Genomic DNA, 18,807 nt, shown 5'->3' with positions numbered 1-18,807 from the left:
TTTGCCAAAGGGTGTTGAAGCAAACACAGCTCTTTATTGGTCCGTCTTCTTCAATAGCAAAAAGTCCACATAAAATGTTAATTCTGTGTTATTGTAACAGTGGCCATCTTAGGCAGTTTATGAATAATGACAAATCTTATATTCCAGTGTAAATGTAAAAAATTTAACCTACAGTGTCAATTCTGTAAGAACAGATGTTAAGATGATACGTTTAAAGCTAATGGTGATTTTTTTGTTGTTGTTGATAGGCGATAAATTAGTCTTTCCTTTAGACAGAAACTAAGTCCCTACAGACAGGGTTTTTATAGACTTGAAGATAAGAGTAAAAGTAACTCCATTTTGAAATGTCACAACTTGCTTACATGGAGTCTGTATCTGCAGAATCTGTATTACTTCTAATTATTTTGCAATATCATTTAGGGCAGGGGCCATTTGTTTTAATGGAAGTATTTCTTTTTAGGTCATCCAAATCTCACCCAGGACCTGTTGTCCACATTAGTGACAATCCGATGGATGAAGGAAAGGTAGGATATTTTAAAGACTCTTCAATACATTATTTTCAAAGCAAGACTTTTTTAAAGCATAGATACCACTACTGTTTAAGGAAAGATTAAGTATATGAGGACAGTGAAGGTTTTAGGCCCTGAAAGTAATACAAAGTGAGGTACAGATGTGACTGTAGGACACATTACTGGAATAAATCATCTTCTAATCAGAAACATTTAAAAACATTGATCAAAATGATTAGCTGCAAAACTTTTGGAAATAAAAGCAAAGAATTTTACTTATGGTGATAAAAATTAAGATATTACAAAAAAACCCACCAGTCATAGCTAGAGTGCTGAAAGTGTGATGGAAATTAATGCACTTTATCATGCTTTGGGTGTTACTTCACAACTTTAAAATGCTTATTTATACTGCATATTTATATAGAAAACCATGTACTTTGTCTTTAGATTAAGTAATCTGAGACAGAGTTTCGTGGAATTTGACATCTAACTCCTACTCCCATATTAGGCCATTTATTATAATCACTAATGAAACTGGCCTCCAGAACAACAAGCAATTTCAGAAAAGCAAACCAAAATATATGAGAGAGATCTATGTATTAGACTTGTATTTTCATTCTTACGAATTAATAATAACATAATCATCTGTTCATCTTGACAAGAAGTTTTACAGTACATATTCTTGAAGCCCTTGCAAGACAGGAGTCCTGTGATATACCATTTTGCTTACTAGTGTTCTACATAGGTAGGAGAAATATTTTTTTGTCTATTTTGTGTTTTTCATGTCAGTAGTAGATTAAATTGGAGAGAGGGAATGATCCTATTGTCTTAGCAGTGGATTGAAAGTTTAGCTAGTTATCAGCTTGTATCCTAAACACCTGAGGTTTCAGTCCAGCAGAGAATTTAATGAGTAGAAGTTTTTTTCATTAATATGAGCACTCACTGCAGTAAGTGCATAACTAAAGGGTTTCTCTGTAAAATTAGATTTGAATCACATTCCAGGTTTATGGCCTCTAGCATATGAATGCAATGAAGCTGTTGTAATTTCAGGATATACAAGTGTTCAATTTATTTTGATGTATTCCACCCCACAACTAATTATTGTCAATTAAGGTTTAAAAATGGCTGGTTTTATTCATCAGGCTACCAATCAGTGTTTTGCAATCTCACCTTACACTTTTCTTATTTCTCATAAGAAAATCATTACTAAAAAACCCTGTGTAGTTGCAAAAATCCCCCACATACACACTTTTAAAATTTGTTCATGCTTTTAGCTTTCTAATCAAATTAAAATAGAAAGATTATAATACATGGCATATGATAGACAAGATAATTTAAAATAATAGTGTATATAATGTTAATGGGAAAAATTGAATCTTCACTTTCACTGGATCAAACATGTCCAATATTTATGGTATCTTAGTGCTGTAGAGCATCAAAAGAGATGAAATATTTTATTTGTAAACTTGTAGAAGATGTTATTTTTGTACTGGAGACAACTGTACACCTTGAAAATGTTAACATGCTGAAAAGACTGTCCTGGCAAAACCTCTAGGTATGGTGCTAGATTGTTACTACTTCCCTACATTGGCCATGGTTTGGTTGGTTTGTTTTTTCATTAAGAGAAGTATCACTTAAGATAGGAGAGCAAAAAGCTTAGATACTTAACAACATGTTAGACCAGCTATTAGGAGCAATTTGAGTCTTCATTCCCTGCGGTAAAGGTTTAAACTTGCTTCTTGCAAAATTTTACTTGGGAAATTATCTCGTTTAGTTGATGTAGCTTTCCTCCTTTGAGCAAATAATGTTTCTGGTGTTCCTTCAGCCGGTTATCTCAGTTATGATTAACATCTGGAGAAAGCTTAAAGTACATTGTTTCTTTACAGACAATGAACTCTTACTGAGAACTTCAGGGGGAATATTGTGTTCTTCCAGGAAATTTAAGCAGAACAAATTCCAGTGAGGAAAATGCACAATAAAGTTCTCCTTTTCAAAACCCCTTATTTTCAGTCAGGGTGGAATACATGTAACAAGGTTTCATATAGATCTTTCTGCAACTCAAAGTGATTTCCAAGGAATCTTCAGAAGGACGCTTTCATATTTTTCTAATTTTGCATGAATGTCCATTGTATTTTCTGCAACTTGAGGACAATAAGTACAAAGTAAATCTTTCTAACATTGAGGCATTCACCTCTTCATTTTTTGTTTTGATAACTACTTGCAGTTACCATACTATTATGGTATATGGTATATGGTATACTATTATGCTGTATATGTCTTGGGACAAGAACTTCAGGCATTGCAAATTATATAATTTTGCTTTTCCTTATAAAGAATTAATGTATCTTCTTAATGCAGCTTCTGATTGGCTTTGAATCTGGGACGGTGGTATTATGGGACCTGAAGTCAAAGAAGGCAGATTACAGATATACACATGATGAGGTAACATTTTTCATCTGCATTACTTACTCTGAGGATATAATTCACTACTCGAATAGTGACTTTTATTATTTTTTAATCTCCTGCTTCTGTCACCAGTGGATCAATAAGTAGGTCTCTTTGAAATTGCAAGTACTGGAAATTTTCTATAAAAGAGCAGTAGGGCTTGGGTAATAAACTTCAGACCAAATAACTTCACTTTGTTTAAGTTTGTAAAGTAATGAATGGTGGCATGGATTTCTTCACTAAGGCTTTAGATCTTTTTTCTGTTAATTGTGTGACTTTCACCTCTGTTAAGGGCTTAAGTTGAAACAAGATGGTTTAGCAATTTCTGCAATTTGGGATCTCTCACATAATCTGGGAACTGCAGGAGGAAAGAGCAGAGGAAAAAACCACTAAATAGTCTCACTACAACATTTCTCTAACCACCTTTTCTCTGTAGAATAAGATCAAGATCGATTCTCTTTGAAATAAGACTGTGGGAAGTTAAAAAAAAAATACATTAGGTAGCATTCCTTTCTTTAAAACTTGAGAGAACAGACTTTTTGAAAGATTGAGATTAGGAAAAATGAGTCAGCATAATATGCAAGGTGATATATTTTGTTTAAAATAATATAAAATTTGTCTTGATTACATTCTGTTGATTGTAAAATGGCTTTGTTATTGTTCAGTATCGGCTTTAGAGTTTGTGTGCGGGAGAGGGGAGCAGGATTGTTGGGTTTTTTTGGTGGCAGTCCTGGCTCACTACTTGTGTGTATTCTACCAATCAAGAGTTTGCCTGGAGGGGGCAGCTCTGAAGTAGTCTAAGCCTTGGATCATCAGAAATGTCCATATAAGCCCCAGAGTGTGTTATGCAAAGAACAATTTTTCTCCCTGCCATTTTCATTGCATGAACCTAATTAATTCCCTTTATCTTTCTTTTTTTTCCATAAATTTACCAATGTCTTCATCATCTTTTTCTTCCTAGACCTCTTCCTTGTTTTGTTCTTCTCTAACTTTTTTAACCATTCTATTTTGTATTTTTTTATAAAACAGAAACAGCAGCATAATATATATGAAGATGTGGGCACACTAGATTTATCATATGGAATAATTGTCTTTGGACTTGTTTTCTTTTTCTCTTGATCTTGATATTGGATTAGCCTTTCAATGCTGCAAGCATAAAGCAGATGCTTCCTTGAAACAATCCATTATAAAACCCAAGACTCATTCTTCAGGTGTTACTTGTCAGGTCCATGTCCTGGCATTTAGGCATCATTTTCATTGACATACTTGGACAGTAAAAATTAAGGTCTTTCTGCAGTTTTTCACTGAAATCCTGACTTTTGATTTGAATGTGGTTTGATACTGTTGGCAGACTTTACCATCTTAATATTGTTGTTCTAATTTTCCATGTTGATTATGAATAAACTGAGCAGTATAGATGCCTGGAGGTCTCTACCATTTAGCTTTATCCATGAACTAATCAATTAGAGCCAGCCTGTCTTTATTCCAAATTGCTTTACTTAACCAGTTATTTATTTATTCAAAGATACCTAGTCTGTTTAATTTTAGCCTCCTTTGAGATTGTTGTTGAAGGATTTTGAAAATTTCATAGACAGCTTAAGTGGTGTTTCCATGAACCTTATGCCTGTTACTGTTCTTGGAGGTTTGTTTGGCTATAATTACCTCTCACAAAAAGCATGTTGACTACATCTATCTGGTGTATTATACTCATATTATTATCTCATAATTGATACTCATATTGTTATCTCATAATATTCTCATATATTATCCATGCCTCAGTTAACCCTGTTCTTTATTAAAATTTTGTTGCAGTTTCTAGAAACTTACCTAAAGTAGACATCATACTGCTTATTCTGTTTGGTTTTTTGAGTTTTTTTTTTAAATTTGTGATCCATTTATTTAAAAATTGACTAAATACTAGTCTCAAAACTTTTTGAACCAATTCTTACTTGAGAGGTCGCAGAGATCAGTGAATAGTTCAGATTTTACATCTTTGATTTTCTTTCGGATTTAGAATTGAGTGCATCTAGGTGTTCAGTTTGGGTGTTTTGGTTGCAAAGGAGGTAATTAATTACCTCAGGTCAGACCCTTGGTAAAGAAATGTGTTTATCATAACTTGGGAATAGTTAGGAAGGGAAAAGAACAAAAGAAAAAAAAAAGATGATCTGGTGATGTAGTGGCTTCCTTGCTCATGAGAGTGCACGCACAGAAGACTCAGAGTGGAACAGTGGAGCAGTGTCTTGTCTCAGGGGATCTCCTCTGTCTCTGCTTAGTGTGATACAGAGCAAAGAAAATTCTTTGCCATTTTGTTTCCTGCTAACAAACTGTGTGGATTTGGACATTTCTGTGCAGACAATCTTTCTAGATAGTTTCTTGTTGACTTCCTGTTTTCGTGCTGTTGTTACAGAACTTCTTTCACGCACTGACTGTGAGGGCTGTATTCCATCAGGAACATGTGTGCCAACCTACCCTTAAGGGACAGGGAGCATCTAATGTCACAACATGCTTCACCTCTTCTCTCGCAGAGGATAATGCATGTGACATTCTGCCCTGTAGCAGGCGCAGGATTTTAAGCCTCAGGATTTATACCCTTGGTTCTCTGCTTGTTCTTGATGAGAACTCTTCTGAGTGTGGAGTTGACAACCAGTAAGAAAAGAGCTACTTAGTCCAATCTTGTCACACATGCCATCCTAGTGGGTGGCAAGGCTTCCTCAGGCATCAGGAGCAGGGTGGCCAGGACCCTGATACCATAAAGAGCGATTGCTACAAATTTTGCCATTGGATTGGTTTCCTCCTCTCTCATCACTTTGTAGCTGATGCTATTTTTAAAACGTGTAACTTGAAGGTCTGTGCAGTCTTTCACCATCATTTAATGCAACTTTGTTAACTCAGAACTTTGGATGTGTGCAGGGATCCAAATGTCATCCTTTCTTCCTTAGCAGAGGAGGATCATAATGAGGGTCAAAATCCCTGTGTGTCTGGAGATTTGTGGAGATACCTGTTATTTCCTGAGGGAAGATGTTGAATCCAATTATATGGGTTTGTAGCTTCCTGCTTGGCTTCATTTCAAATGGCCTGACCTTTGGAGGCTTTCTTGAAGCAAATTCCCATATTGTGGTAGGGCAGTCTCATTTGTTGCCTGAAAGCCAGGTTAATGGAACACTGTGCACACTGTCCCTGAAAGTCTGAACACATGTGCCTTCCCAGCACCCTGGGCTAATAGCTGCAGCGCAAGGACACTAGGACACTCATCCCAAAGACAGGAGCAGGTGGGTAACATTAGCCATGGTTGAGGGATGCAGCTCTAGGTCATGATTAGGGTTAGTGCTGATTGCTGGCATATTCTTCCCTCCAGAACATTCTACTACAGGAAAGATGGCACTGGAATAGGCTGGAACACGCTGCAGCATTGCAAAACAATTCAGCTATAATTTGTACATGATCTTTCTGTATTATGAATTAAATCCTGAACTTAAAGTAGTGTATATTTTTATTATAGCAGTAATATTTAGAATATTTATAATTAGTTAGAATAATGCACAAATATAATATTCTTTTTCAGAGAATTTTGGGAAAATTATTTGCACATAGTGGGACTGCAGCTATGAATGAACTTATGTTTAGAAAATTTCTTTGAAACTCTTTACCCAAATCATCCCTTTTGTCTTGGGCAGGCTTAATGAAAAAGTAAGACTAAATTCCTTTTGCACCATCCCGAAGCCTTTTATATGCAGACATTGGGGATTTAAGGAAAGCAAGCTGTGCATTTGTTATATAAAATACAGTTTATATTGCAGTAACTTCCCAATCTGTATGTTCATGAAAGAAATAAAACAAATTTCTCTACTATTAGCTTTTTCCTAAAAAAAACTCCAAAACCCAAACCCCTCAACTGTAACTTCTGAAGACTAAAGCTTGTTTTATAATCAAGTCCCTTCTGCAAGTAATATTTTGTTTGTTCTGATGTCAAGTAAGCTTTGACAGCATTAACTATAATGCATTATAGATTACTATTTTTAGACTCAGTGTTCTGGTACATGGTTGAGTGTAAGAGATTATTTTAGAGCATTAAAAACATGTCAAAGTAGCTTGTGGAATTAAGAGGACAGGGGAAAGAGAAACAACCCTGATATGTGACTTGCCAGAAACCAAAGTGTGTCAATGTATTTCATGTCATCGAAAAAATTTCATGATGTATTGTCATTTAAGTCTCAGTAGCTACATTTTTTTTTGTCTGTTTTCTTCCTTTTGCAGCTTTTTTTTCCTTCCTTAGGTTGTTGACAAGAGAGTTAGCATAGGTACTCCCAAGTTTCAAAATACTTTCTTTTTGTATTTTGGTGAACCTGTGGAAAAGGAGTCAGTATCGTCATCCATTCATGTTTAAGCAAAGATGCTGCTCATATCCATTGAAATTAAAGGACTGTCATAATAAGCTGGGAAATCTGGATGAGATATGGTAAATAACCAGTCTGGTTTGCAAAATAACTACTCATGGACTTTGCCAGTCATACACAGTGTATTTCAAGTTCAGTTAATGTCACAAAAGAGTAAAGGATTGTTAAGAAATCCAAAGAATTGTGAAAGGACTTATCAATGTCTCTGGTGCATTCCATATTTGCAGTAGTCTAAATTTGGTGTTAGAAAACTGGATTCAAAAAATTCTCTTAAAAAGAGAGCAAACTGCTTAAATTAATAACTTCTGTGTTTATGTCATTGAAATCCTCCATGCGCTGTTCTGGTTTTGGCTGGAATAGGTTTAATTTTTTTCCTAGTAGCTGTGTGTTTTGATTCACTATGAATAACTTTGATAACACACTGATGTTTTAGTTGTGCTGAGTAGTTTTTCTTGCAATTATTAAACTGTTCTTATCTCAATCCATGAGTTGTACCATTTTTTCTGGTTCTCCCCTGGATCCTGCTGGTGAGTGAGCAACTGTGTGGTGCCTGGCTGCTGGTTAAACCATGACAGATGAGAAGAGTGGTCTCAAACTGTTCCAAAATCATCTGCATGTAATCAGCTGTAAGACTAAAATAAGCCTGTAGGAATTTAGAAGAATGGGATTATTTATATCACTGTTTAATGAATTTTAATCACCTAACTTCCCCAGTGGAAAAGTAACATGAAAACTTAAGTCTTTATTGATGAACTTAAATTGCGAAGTTGCATTTAAATTATTTGTTTTTGTACCTCTTAAAAGTACCAAGAACTAATAGCTGTTTCTAGGGATATTTACAATCGATTGCAGAAGTAAAAATAAATTTCATGAAATGTTTTAAAATATGCAGTAATCTCTTGAAAAGCTAGTGATCTACATAAGGTATTTCTGTAGGAGTCTTGCATATAAATGCTTTTAATTTTGTTCCTCACACTTTTTTGGTTTATTTGTGATTGCATTTTACCGTCCTATGTAAGTCTCCCTCAGTTAAGTGCTGCAGTTGCTGCAGGAGTTTCCTTCTTAAAATCAGGTATACTCACCTTCTTTGCAGGCAGCATAGCAATAATTTTTTCACATGGGATAATCTTTCTGGAACAGATGGTGAATTGATTTTGTGTTTGTGTACAGCCTGTCTCCACATTAAACTCAGGGATAGTTTCTACAATTTCTAATAACCTTTAGTCATATGTAGGACAGCAAGGTTAATTGTGTTGTTATTCAAAAAAGTAAGATTCAATTCCCCACTCTCCCAGAAAATACTGTCTCAGAAGTTTTGAAATAAACTTGCCTAGAATCCAGAACAGGTACCTTAAATTTGAATTAAAGTGAGGGGTTTAGTAGGAATACTTCTAATTAGAAACCTTCAGTGGTAATTAATTAAGTATAAAGATTTATCTAGACAAAGATTCTTGCTTTTTTATTAGAGTTCTTTCTGTATAAGATCCTGTAAAGAATCCCTGTATTTGGTTCATGATTGTAAATGGAAGGACTCAGAATGGTAGTGAGGTCAGGACTCAGTTTACCTGTGCAGACAACTCCACTCATGGATACAAATGCCTTGTACCTTAAATATAGCAGCAATCTTCTGTGATACTTGGGTATGATCTTGTTTAGAAGGGGTTACTTTCTGGTCCCATATGACCAAAAAAGATTTGAGACACAGTTAAATCTGCACCAGCTGATACAAGCATACTGCTGCATTATGGTACCAAAAAGAAAACAGGAAGTTTTACTCATATTGAGAATTGAGATTAAAACTGAGAGTTTTATTCTCCATCTATTACTCCTAGTGGCTATTTAGTGTCTTAGAAGATTTGTGTAGTTTTGCAGACTCAGGGAATTCTGCTTCATTTTTCTATTTTATGCATTCCTTCAAATGCCAGCACTAATATTAACCCTGGAAAAAATGTCAAAACTTTTTTGCTCTTGTGTATTGAGATGATTTTTTCAGATATTGGTTTTGTTTTGTAGCTAGTCTCTGTAGCTAGTCAACTAATGCTATCAGCAACCTAGTACTACTTAAGGTTATTGTCCTTTTTTCATTATGACTGTCTTGTCACTAGGCCAACTTGCTGTGTACCTCGAGGTAGTGCTGCAGCTACTTACGGAGTTGGTTTTATTTTTTTAGGCTTAAAAGAATTTGTGAAATGTGTGATAGCAAAGGATATTGCTCTATACAAGTTTATCATACCCAGCCCACAGAGTTGGATTATTTTAAAAAACATGAAGCATATATTTCAGTTACATTTAAAAAAATATTTAGCTGCATTACTAAATATAACAAGTGACTCTAAAGAGACTGAAACTAGGCAGTAAACAGCCATAAAGCCAAAAGGCTCATTGTACTCTTTCAGAGGTTTTTCTTTTCATCCGTCCATGTTGCAGAAAGTGAGAGCAGTCATCCTTCTCCCTTGTGCTCAGATCTTTTTATCTTATTAAGCATTAATGCTGTTTCAACAGTAACAGGTTGAAATAGATTTTAGGCATTTCCCTTCTCCTGACATTCTTTTTCAAGACAAGGAAGAAGTGATCATTTCTCAGATTTATTCTTCCTTCCTTTCATGAAACTTGTTTTCTTACTGATTCTTAAGATGAATTTCTACATAAATGTGGATCAAACTGTTCCATTTCTACTGTGGGCTGCCTACTGTTGTCAGAGTTAGACTTCGTATGGGAGATTATGTAAAATGAACTGATTATATTGTATTGATAAGCATGCTGTAGACACTTATTTTCTCAGTGACAAGACTTTTTTCAAAAGCAGCCTTCTCTTTAGTGAGTCTGTGCACTGGAACTTGTTGATCCCTTGCTTTGTTTGGTATAAATGTTGGTAAATAAAAACAAATTTTCAATATTTATGCAAGATTTCTTTTATAATACCAGTTCTTGCTAAATAAAAATTTACTTGACAGGCATAATGATCGAGGCTATTTCACTTTGACACCAGGAGACATCATGTGATGCATGTAGGTTTCTGAGCTACATGTTAGATGTGATATTGGTACACAGAATCTGTCTTAACTAAATCTATAGTGATTCCACAATACATAGGGAACAATATTAAATTTCACTAAGAAATGCTAACCTTAATCTGTAGTTTCCATATATCCAGATGTTCTATTAATTTATATTGGGGGATTTTTTATTAGAGCCTCTAGACTCATGTAGCATAGCCATTTTCCTCTGTCAATTAAGCTCTGGATTCTCCCATTCAGTTTGCTGGAAACTGTCTTGTCTCTCTGTATAACTTCATGAAATATGAAGACCTGATCTGTGTACAATCAATTTGAACAAAGCTCACTTGGATCTGTCTTGAGATGTGCTCTTCAGCCAGTAATTACTGCTTAAGCTGTCATGCCTGGTTACAGTTCTCTACTGCACACACCCAAGTTTCCTCCCAGAGGAAATCCCAAGGTCCATGCAGAGCTGGAGTGAGTGTAAGCCCTTCTTACAGACAGAATCACTACTGAGGGTATTGTAAAGCTCATTAGTTTTCACTTATTCAGCACCTGCTTTTCTAGTTTACCTGGAGTAATGTCTTCATCATAAAATCTACCTTTTCAGTAATACCAAAGTTCTGTATTTTTTGGAGTTAATAGTTCCTTTTGCACCTTCTGGGTAGTAGAGAAATACTTTAAGGTTTCATTGTTTACTGATATTTTCATGCCATAACTAAAATTCCCTTGAACATCACCTAATGGCTTCATAATGTCTCCACGTACTAAAAAAGATGCTGGAAGCAGAAATGGCACCAATCTTTTCTTGCTAGTTAATATTTTTGCCTTATTTGTATTCTTTGCATCATTGTTTACTTTCCTCTTGCCTGAAGGCAGCAACTAGATTTTATTTATTTAGCTGTTTTCTGTAGATTTTATGTGGCATGGTGCAATCGTTCCATTCCTAATTTTAGGAATCTAGAGATGACTCTGTATTTATGGAAAGATTTATGAATAGATTCCTATGCTTTCCTGCACCTCAAAGCTGCCATTGCAATATTCAAGCATCCAGGCTAATACTTTGCTTTCATCATCATAATTTCAAGCAAGTCTTGTTACTTTAATTCTTGTTTTATGGAAGTTTTGACACAATGCTTGCCTTTTGTGCACATCCACATAAACATCTCAAAATTATATGTAATACTTGAACTTCATAATCTCATCCCATGTTTTTTGTCTAGAAGGTATTTTCCAATACTGGAAAATTTTGGTTAGCAAAGCTTAAATAATGCTTGCAGTTATTATCTTCATGCTACCCTTCATGGAAGAATATTTCATTACTACACTGAGTAGGGTGAGTTCCCCCCTTACCCCCCTAAACAGGTCCTGCACTACAGGGAAGACAATATTTTTGCTGGGTAAATTGTCTGAAAGTACTAGTTAGGTACAGAAAACTTGCCATGGGTAAATTAGGACATAATAGGATAGGGATTATTTAGTTATTAATTTCTCTAATTGGCTTTTTCTGATTAATGTCAATGAGGAGGTTGTAAGAATAAAATGATAAATAAGATACATGACTTATGTTGCTTTGCTTTTACTTGCATAGGCTATCCACTCTGTGGCTTGGCATCATGAAGGAAAACAGTTCATTTGTAGTCACTCAGATGGTACCTTGACCATATGGAATGTAAAATCTCCTACCAAACCATTCCAGACAATCACTCCGCACGGTAAGATGAAAATGGATGCCTGCTGCACTTGACAGCTCTTAAAATATGGAGAACTTGTTTTCAGTTGAGGTGTGTTTTGCAAAAAACAAGTATTAAAAGTGCACTTTTAATGCAGTAAAAATCTTTCTCAGTCATATCAGTTTCTCATAGATTTCACTTGAAAAAGAAAACAAGAATCCAAATCAGTGCAGCTTTCTCTAAATCTCTAACCTTTAGGCTTATCTTTCACACAATGACACTGATCCCCAGAGTTAACTAATGCATATTTTGCAGGGGTTGCTTTTTTCTTGACATTACGATCCCATATATTGTTAAAAATACATATAAGTGAGTACCTGTTTGATGCATAAATGTGTAGATTACCACATAAATTTTTGGAGAGGTTTGTAACAGACTAAGAATAGCATCTGGTAAGATGTTCCCACTTCTGAGAGGTCTTGCATTAATGTTAATCTAGGAAATTAACACTACATGTTGTTGTTCTTCTGTGAAATGTACTTCTGCTCTTCAAGTAAGTTCTACACAAATGCCAGGCTTATGTGGTATGCATGTCTCTATATCATGTCTTAGCAACTTAGTTACTTATTTTAGATTTTTAAGTGTGGATGTATCAGTGAGGATAATTGCACAGTTGAGAGAGAGTGGGCTTCTCATGCTGAATTGGAGTCTTAGCCCTGAAGGATAATACTCCGGATAAACCTCACTTTACTTGTAAGCTGACCAATTTTAATTGCAAAAGGGTAGACACAATGTGAATTTTATATCTCCTAGTGCTACTTAAAACAGCACTTTAGGGGAGGATTATACATTTGAAAACAAATATTTTACAGCAGTCAGGTTTAGAGGGTTTTTTTTTCCCTAAACATTCTAAGTTGGTGTGTTGAGAGCTTTAACAAGTTTTTAATTATATTATTCCAAGGCATACTCTATAACTGTCAAAGTTGTTGAATGTATGTTTGTCTGAATTTTATACTTCTCAAGCTGCACTGTGAATTTCATTACTTGCCATAATGTTGTGGAACTGTAAGATTAACACAGGAAAATCATTTACTTTAGGAAAGCAGCTGAAGGATGGAAAGAAGCCAGAACCCTGCAAACCTATCCTTAAGGTGGAATATAAAACCACTAGAGCTGGGTAAGACTTGTTTTGTATGCAAAATGAATATACGCAACAGTGCAACACTCTGGGAATGGACTGTTGCCAGTTGTTGAGATGCATATTCTGATGGTACAGCTTTGTTTTAGCTTTGATAAATCAAATGAATAAACTACAAAAACTTGTATGAAGGAATTTCTGTAACAAATCAATTATGCTGCTAATGCATAATCTATACTCTTCTTTCATCCTACTAAAACTTTTGTATGCATTTTTGCTCATTTTTTTGAACGTTCCAAAGAAAAAAAGACTGAAGCACAGAAGACACCAAAACACAGACATGATAAATTGAACTTTGACAAATAGTATCCCGAATTGAATATTCTAAATTTTGAGTACGTTCCTCCCCCCTAAGATGTTATTAACAGAAGTTTTTATAGTAGAGTGCAGTAATTTATGCAGTGAAATGTGTCTAATTATGCACATTGAGAATGTAACAAAGCAGTAATTGCAAAAAGAGGCTCAGATGGATTTACAGTATCTAGAGTAGCATGTTTTTTTTACCAAGACTGCAGTTAGGATGGATGGATTTCATGAACTGTGTGGAATTTCTTTTATTTGTGGTTCTAAAATTTTTGAGTGAAAAGTGCAATATAAAGAGAAAATATTCATGGGAATCTGTTCAGCTATTTGTAAAAGCTGATTTTTTGTTTGTTTTCTTTTATATTTGGGATGTGTGTGTACCATTTTTATTTTCTTATCAGGCATTCAGATCTGTAGAAGATGGTTACTTAAATGATACAGTACATGTTGATATAATATCTCTGGCTTTAGATGTTTTTATTTTTTGCTAAAAGTGAGGTAAACAGAAACTTAAATCTCTGGCTAGCTCCCAGTTTTTGAAAAATATGTCATCATCTGGAAAGCCATATTTTACTTGCAAAAGTCTACATCTGTCTGCATAATCCTTTCTCAACTAAAATATCAAAAGCTGATCTAAAGAGATAATCAAAAAATCTCAGCTTCAGCAAGTTACAATTTCTGCAATCAAAAGCCTTCTTTTATGAATAGTCATTCTGAAAGAGAAAATTAGTTTGGAGCTTGTTCTGTGACATTAGAGTACTACAATGTGAAAACTACTTGACTTTTCATATTGTTTAAAAAGGAGTTTATTCTCGTATAATTTCTAAGAATCCTTGGGGGTTTGGGGAAGCTACTTTTTCCTAGTATTTGGCTTTTTTTTTTTTTTTTTTTTTCTGTTGCACATCTCACTTTCTGGTGTTTATCTAAATTGAATGTTTTGATAAATTTAATTTACTCTTCTCTCTAATGTTTTCTATCTTCAGTGTATTGTTAAATCTACAATTATTGATAACTCAGTAATTAAGAGAGGAGGGAAAAAAAAAACAACCTGCAACAAACAAAACCCCACCAGTCTGCACTGTGGCAGAGAAGCAGTGCACTGGAAATCTCCGTTTATTTACTGCTATGAATACTTCAGTTTCACATGTAATCTTGCAAGAATTTTAAGGGAAGACAGGACTAGCTTTCTGTCTACAGAAATACCTAATTTTTTGCTAGATTTTCTATTTACCATTTGGAATAGTTTAAGTATGAGCAGGATAAGATTTTAACTTTTATCCAAAGTGCTGTCATTTCTCATTCATGGTTTAATTTCTGTAGCACATGGGAGAATGGTTTCTGGACAGGACAGAATTTTTCAGGCTACTGAAACAATGTAAGAAACATATCAAATAAACTACTTTCTAAAACAGTTCAATGTAGCTGTTCTTCAAAAACAAATAAAAAAAACAGAAGAAAACAAAGCAAAAAAAGCTTACATTTAAGAAATACTATTTAATACTTAATTAAGTTACGTTTCAAATCTTTATTATCTTCACTGAAAAAATGTTCACTGTTTCTGTGCTCTATTTTGAACATCTTTCTATCACTCCTTTTTTGTTTCTTCCTTATCTATCTAGAGTGCACAAAGATCTAGGTCCGTTTCAGTACCTCCTCCAGTGGAAAACATTTCATTGATATGATCTTAACTGGTTTTTTACTGCTTCTAATTCTAATAAGGTTTTTTTGGAGAAAAGGGGTTCAGAACCATGCAGAAGAAAGGACCATAATTGATGGCAACCTGTATTAAGGGCTACAGACACTATTCTTTTTGCTGTTGCAGCTCTTATTAATTCTTTCTCACTTCTATTTTTTTCTGTATTTTTGTTTTCCATACTGTAAAACTGGGGTCAGGACAAAAGGACAACATGAGGCATTTCCTGGGTTTTATGGGCTACCTATTTATTTGCTAACTTTGTGGGGTTTTCTGTTGCTTTTTGTTTGGTTGGTTTGATTTTTAAGTCTACTGCAAATAGTGCAAAAAGAGTAGTGTCAGAATGAAGCAAAGAGCCAAAGTAATCATACAACGAGAGTATGTAGCTTTATTTCTGGGAGAAAGGTTACTATTGATGAATAAGGGATGAAAAAGGTACATTCTTTGTATATTCCTTGTGCAAAGTGGCATAATTTTGCAATCTCAGAGGATAATGTCACTGTACTGCAGCCACTCTTTATCTAAAATACTCCACCTTTTTGTGAAGCACTTGAATTTCAAAAGTAGTGTACCTTTTGAGCTTTCTGAAATGGTTCCCATATTGCTTTTTATGTGTACTTTTACTGTCTAAAGTGAATCTAGAGGCACTCTCAAGCTTCCTAATGCCACTTCGTCCCCCTCCAGATTCAGTCTTTTCCAACGCCACTTTCCACCTGTACAGGTTCAGTACCCTACAGTATTTACTCTGGTTGATATTAGCATTGTGGTAGAATTACATGTGTCCAATAGAAATTAGAACTAAAAAGTCTCCGTGTAAGACTTGATTCAGGAGGGTTTTGTTTTGGTAGCTGATGCAGCTGCCATTGACTGACTGAGCAGTGCCTCTTAGCAAGATGGTTGTGTGTAGTTGGGACCTAGAGGTTACATTAGTGATGTCTCCCACTAAGTAAAAATTGGAATCTGTTCATTTAGATTGAATTGTACTATTTTCTTGTGTGAGGTTGTTGGTTTAAAACCACAGTTCCCAAAATAAATTTGTAGTTTTATCTTCACTACTGCTTCACGACTTCAAGTATTAGGATAGACTAACTCTTGAAATCTTTTTCATCTCCATACTAGGATTAACTTCTCCCAGATTTACTTATGGTTTTAAAAGTAAGCCAGATGGTACCAATGACCTGATTTCTCTATATACCATTCTCTCACACATCTGGACTGTCAGAGACTGGCTCATATTTCACAGGTTACTTCTAAAATTGAACAGAAACATCCTCCTGGGTTGTGAGCCACTCAACTCTCAATTGTATTATGTTTTCATAAGTTTCAAAACCTAATCCTGTGTTTTCTTGACATTTTTTTCAACGACCTGTTGCCCTCTTTTATGGTCAATTTCTTATAGTATTCTCCAAGTCTTTTACATGTTTCACTGATGAGGAAATTCACGTAAGGGGATTACTTGCAAACCTGCTCAAGCCGAACTGTTTCAAAGAATCTCTGTATGAGCAGCTGTTAAAAGTGCTATAAAGGAATTCTCCAAGATCTGAACCCTGTTGGTTTTTTTTTTTTAATGTCTTCCATTGTTTCAGGTCGGTAAAATGTAATTTCCGAAGTTGAATCACTTATCTATTATATAAAGTTCAAATCTTCTAAAGTTTTATTTTAAATTATGTATTTCTAATTGATGTGCACTAACCTTTTAATATGTATCCACAGCTGAAGGGCAACACTTTAATTAGAAAATTAACACTCTGTGTTCATGGTAAATCCATGGTTTCATAAATATGTGAAAAATTCATACACAGACAAAGTGGTCTTCAGAAAAAGTGGTCTTCCTGGCAGACTCAAGTCAGGTTTAATCTTTAATTCATTTGTGAAAAATCTGTGTGGCAGGTCAGTATGCTCTATTGTTAGCTCTTCCATTCCTTGTTTCTAAACGATACAGTCTCTGGAAACCTGCCCAAAGCATCTTGATTACCTTGAAAAATAAAACCAGGAGAAGCCGACATACAATTGTCACTGTGATGTATTAAAATTAAAAATTGAAATATTGTACTTTGGTACTGTCACTTGATCTCAGTGAATCTGCAAATCTGATAATCACTACAAATTGTCCTGGCACCATTATTGTTTAAAGAAACTTGATGACTTCTACGGACAAAAAAAATACTGCAGTAAATCATTCCAACACAATGAGACCAGCAGTATTTTTCTTTTCACTGACATCATGAAAAATACCAGGCTAAATTCAAGTGTGTAACTTTCTTGAAATTTTTTCATGGACATAACTATAAAAGATTGCATGAAGTTTTCAATACAAAGAACTGAGATTAAGTGAAGACTCAGAGAAAACTTAATCCTTTTCTAGAAGTACACTCTGGGCTAATGTTGGAGGCAGGATATTTAACTTGATGGACCCATGGTCTGATTTATGGTCGTTCCTTTGAGGTCTCTTCCTCGGCCAGCAGTACTCTTTGATCCTGTCAAATCTTCGGTCATAGGTCTTTCTGGAAGATCAAGCAGATTATGAAATAATTGTAGAAGCTGGAAGCTTATGTCAGTCTGCTTTGCCTTCAGTGCTACAAACACAAAGTACGTTTCAGCCAAGTCTTAAACTCATGAACTGCAGCATGTGTGTAAACCAGATCCTTAAAATACAATTTCCAAGAATTCAGACATATCTAGTCTCACTTGTGTTTCAAATACCAACTAGGGAAAGCCATTTAGACAGTATGGAAAAGATGGTATTATAGGAAAGGATTTAAAAAAAAAAAAAAATGGTTTCTTCATCCTCTCATTTTACAATATATCAGGATGGGGTTTTTCTGTAGAAATTTTCTCCAGATACTGATATACTAGCTATTTCCAAGGAAGATGCAGATGAAGGGTAGGGTTTCTACTGAAAGTGAGCATAAAAGTAGATCAGAGGCAACTGATAGATTTACAAAGTGCCTATTTTTCCTTCAGAAATATAATGTGAAATTTCGGGCAATAGTCAGTAATGAGTAACATTTATTTTTTGAGCTGCATACTTACAAACAGTCTCCTCTTTAAAAAGGATTGTGTCCTATTTCAAACGTGAGCTGTATTAAAATGAGTGACTCTTGACAATCAGGAAATAAGAAAATACCTGGTAAAATGAACATATTTACTTCATCTCGTTTTTCAATAAATGAAATAGTAAACTGTACATTATGTGCATATTGGAAATATATGGATATATTTTAAAGTATGTTTCTGCAAATTTTTTTTAAAAAAGTGTCAAGGGAAGCCTCTAATCGCTTCTCAAGAAATATCTCTGCTTTGCTATACTCGGCTATTTGATTTTGCAGTAGGAATAATGTATGACAAAGTAGTTTTTTGAATTTTTTGCATGGTGGTGGGGGAAAAATGGGTAAAACATCTAGAATAAGTCTATGATGTTACTTAAAAGCTGTTATGTCTTTAAAGCTTATAAAGCAGTTGGTTGAATCTCCAAGACAGTCATATTACTGTGCAGCAAGTAAAATGTGACTGTTTCTTCTTGATTCTGCTGGGGTGTTTTATGTTATGGAAAAATGGGACTGTTGGCAAATCTGAATCTGTAGTTCAGTAGAAAA

At 34.8% G+C, this 18,807-nt stretch overlaps 1 protein-coding gene across 10 annotated transcripts in view; it reads left to right on the top strand.

Moving 5' to 3' along the window:
• STXBP5 (syntaxin binding protein 5) overlaps positions 1–18,807 on the top strand; it is a 104,428-nt gene that overhangs the window by 40,907 nt on the left and 44,714 nt on the right. For all 10 annotated transcript variants that reach the window (XM_083857138.1, XM_083857144.1, XM_083857142.1 and 7 more), the window contains exons 6-9: positions 461–524; positions 2,868–2,951; positions 11,936–12,059; positions 13,116–13,194. In XM_083857138.1, coding sequence (XP_083713264.1) covers positions 461–524; positions 2,868–2,951; positions 11,936–12,059; positions 13,116–13,194 — 351 coding nt within the window. The remainder of the gene's footprint in view (positions 1–460; positions 525–2,867; positions 2,952–11,935; positions 12,060–13,115; positions 13,195–18,807) is intronic.

This window comes from Zosterops lateralis (assembly GCF_965231275.1).
Source record: "Zosterops lateralis genome assembly, chromosome: 3".
NCBI lineage: Eukaryota > Metazoa > Chordata > Aves > Passeriformes > Zosteropidae > Zosterops > Zosterops lateralis.
Note: the sequence above shows the minus strand (reverse complement) of the source record. Positions and strands in the feature narration are given on the sequence as shown.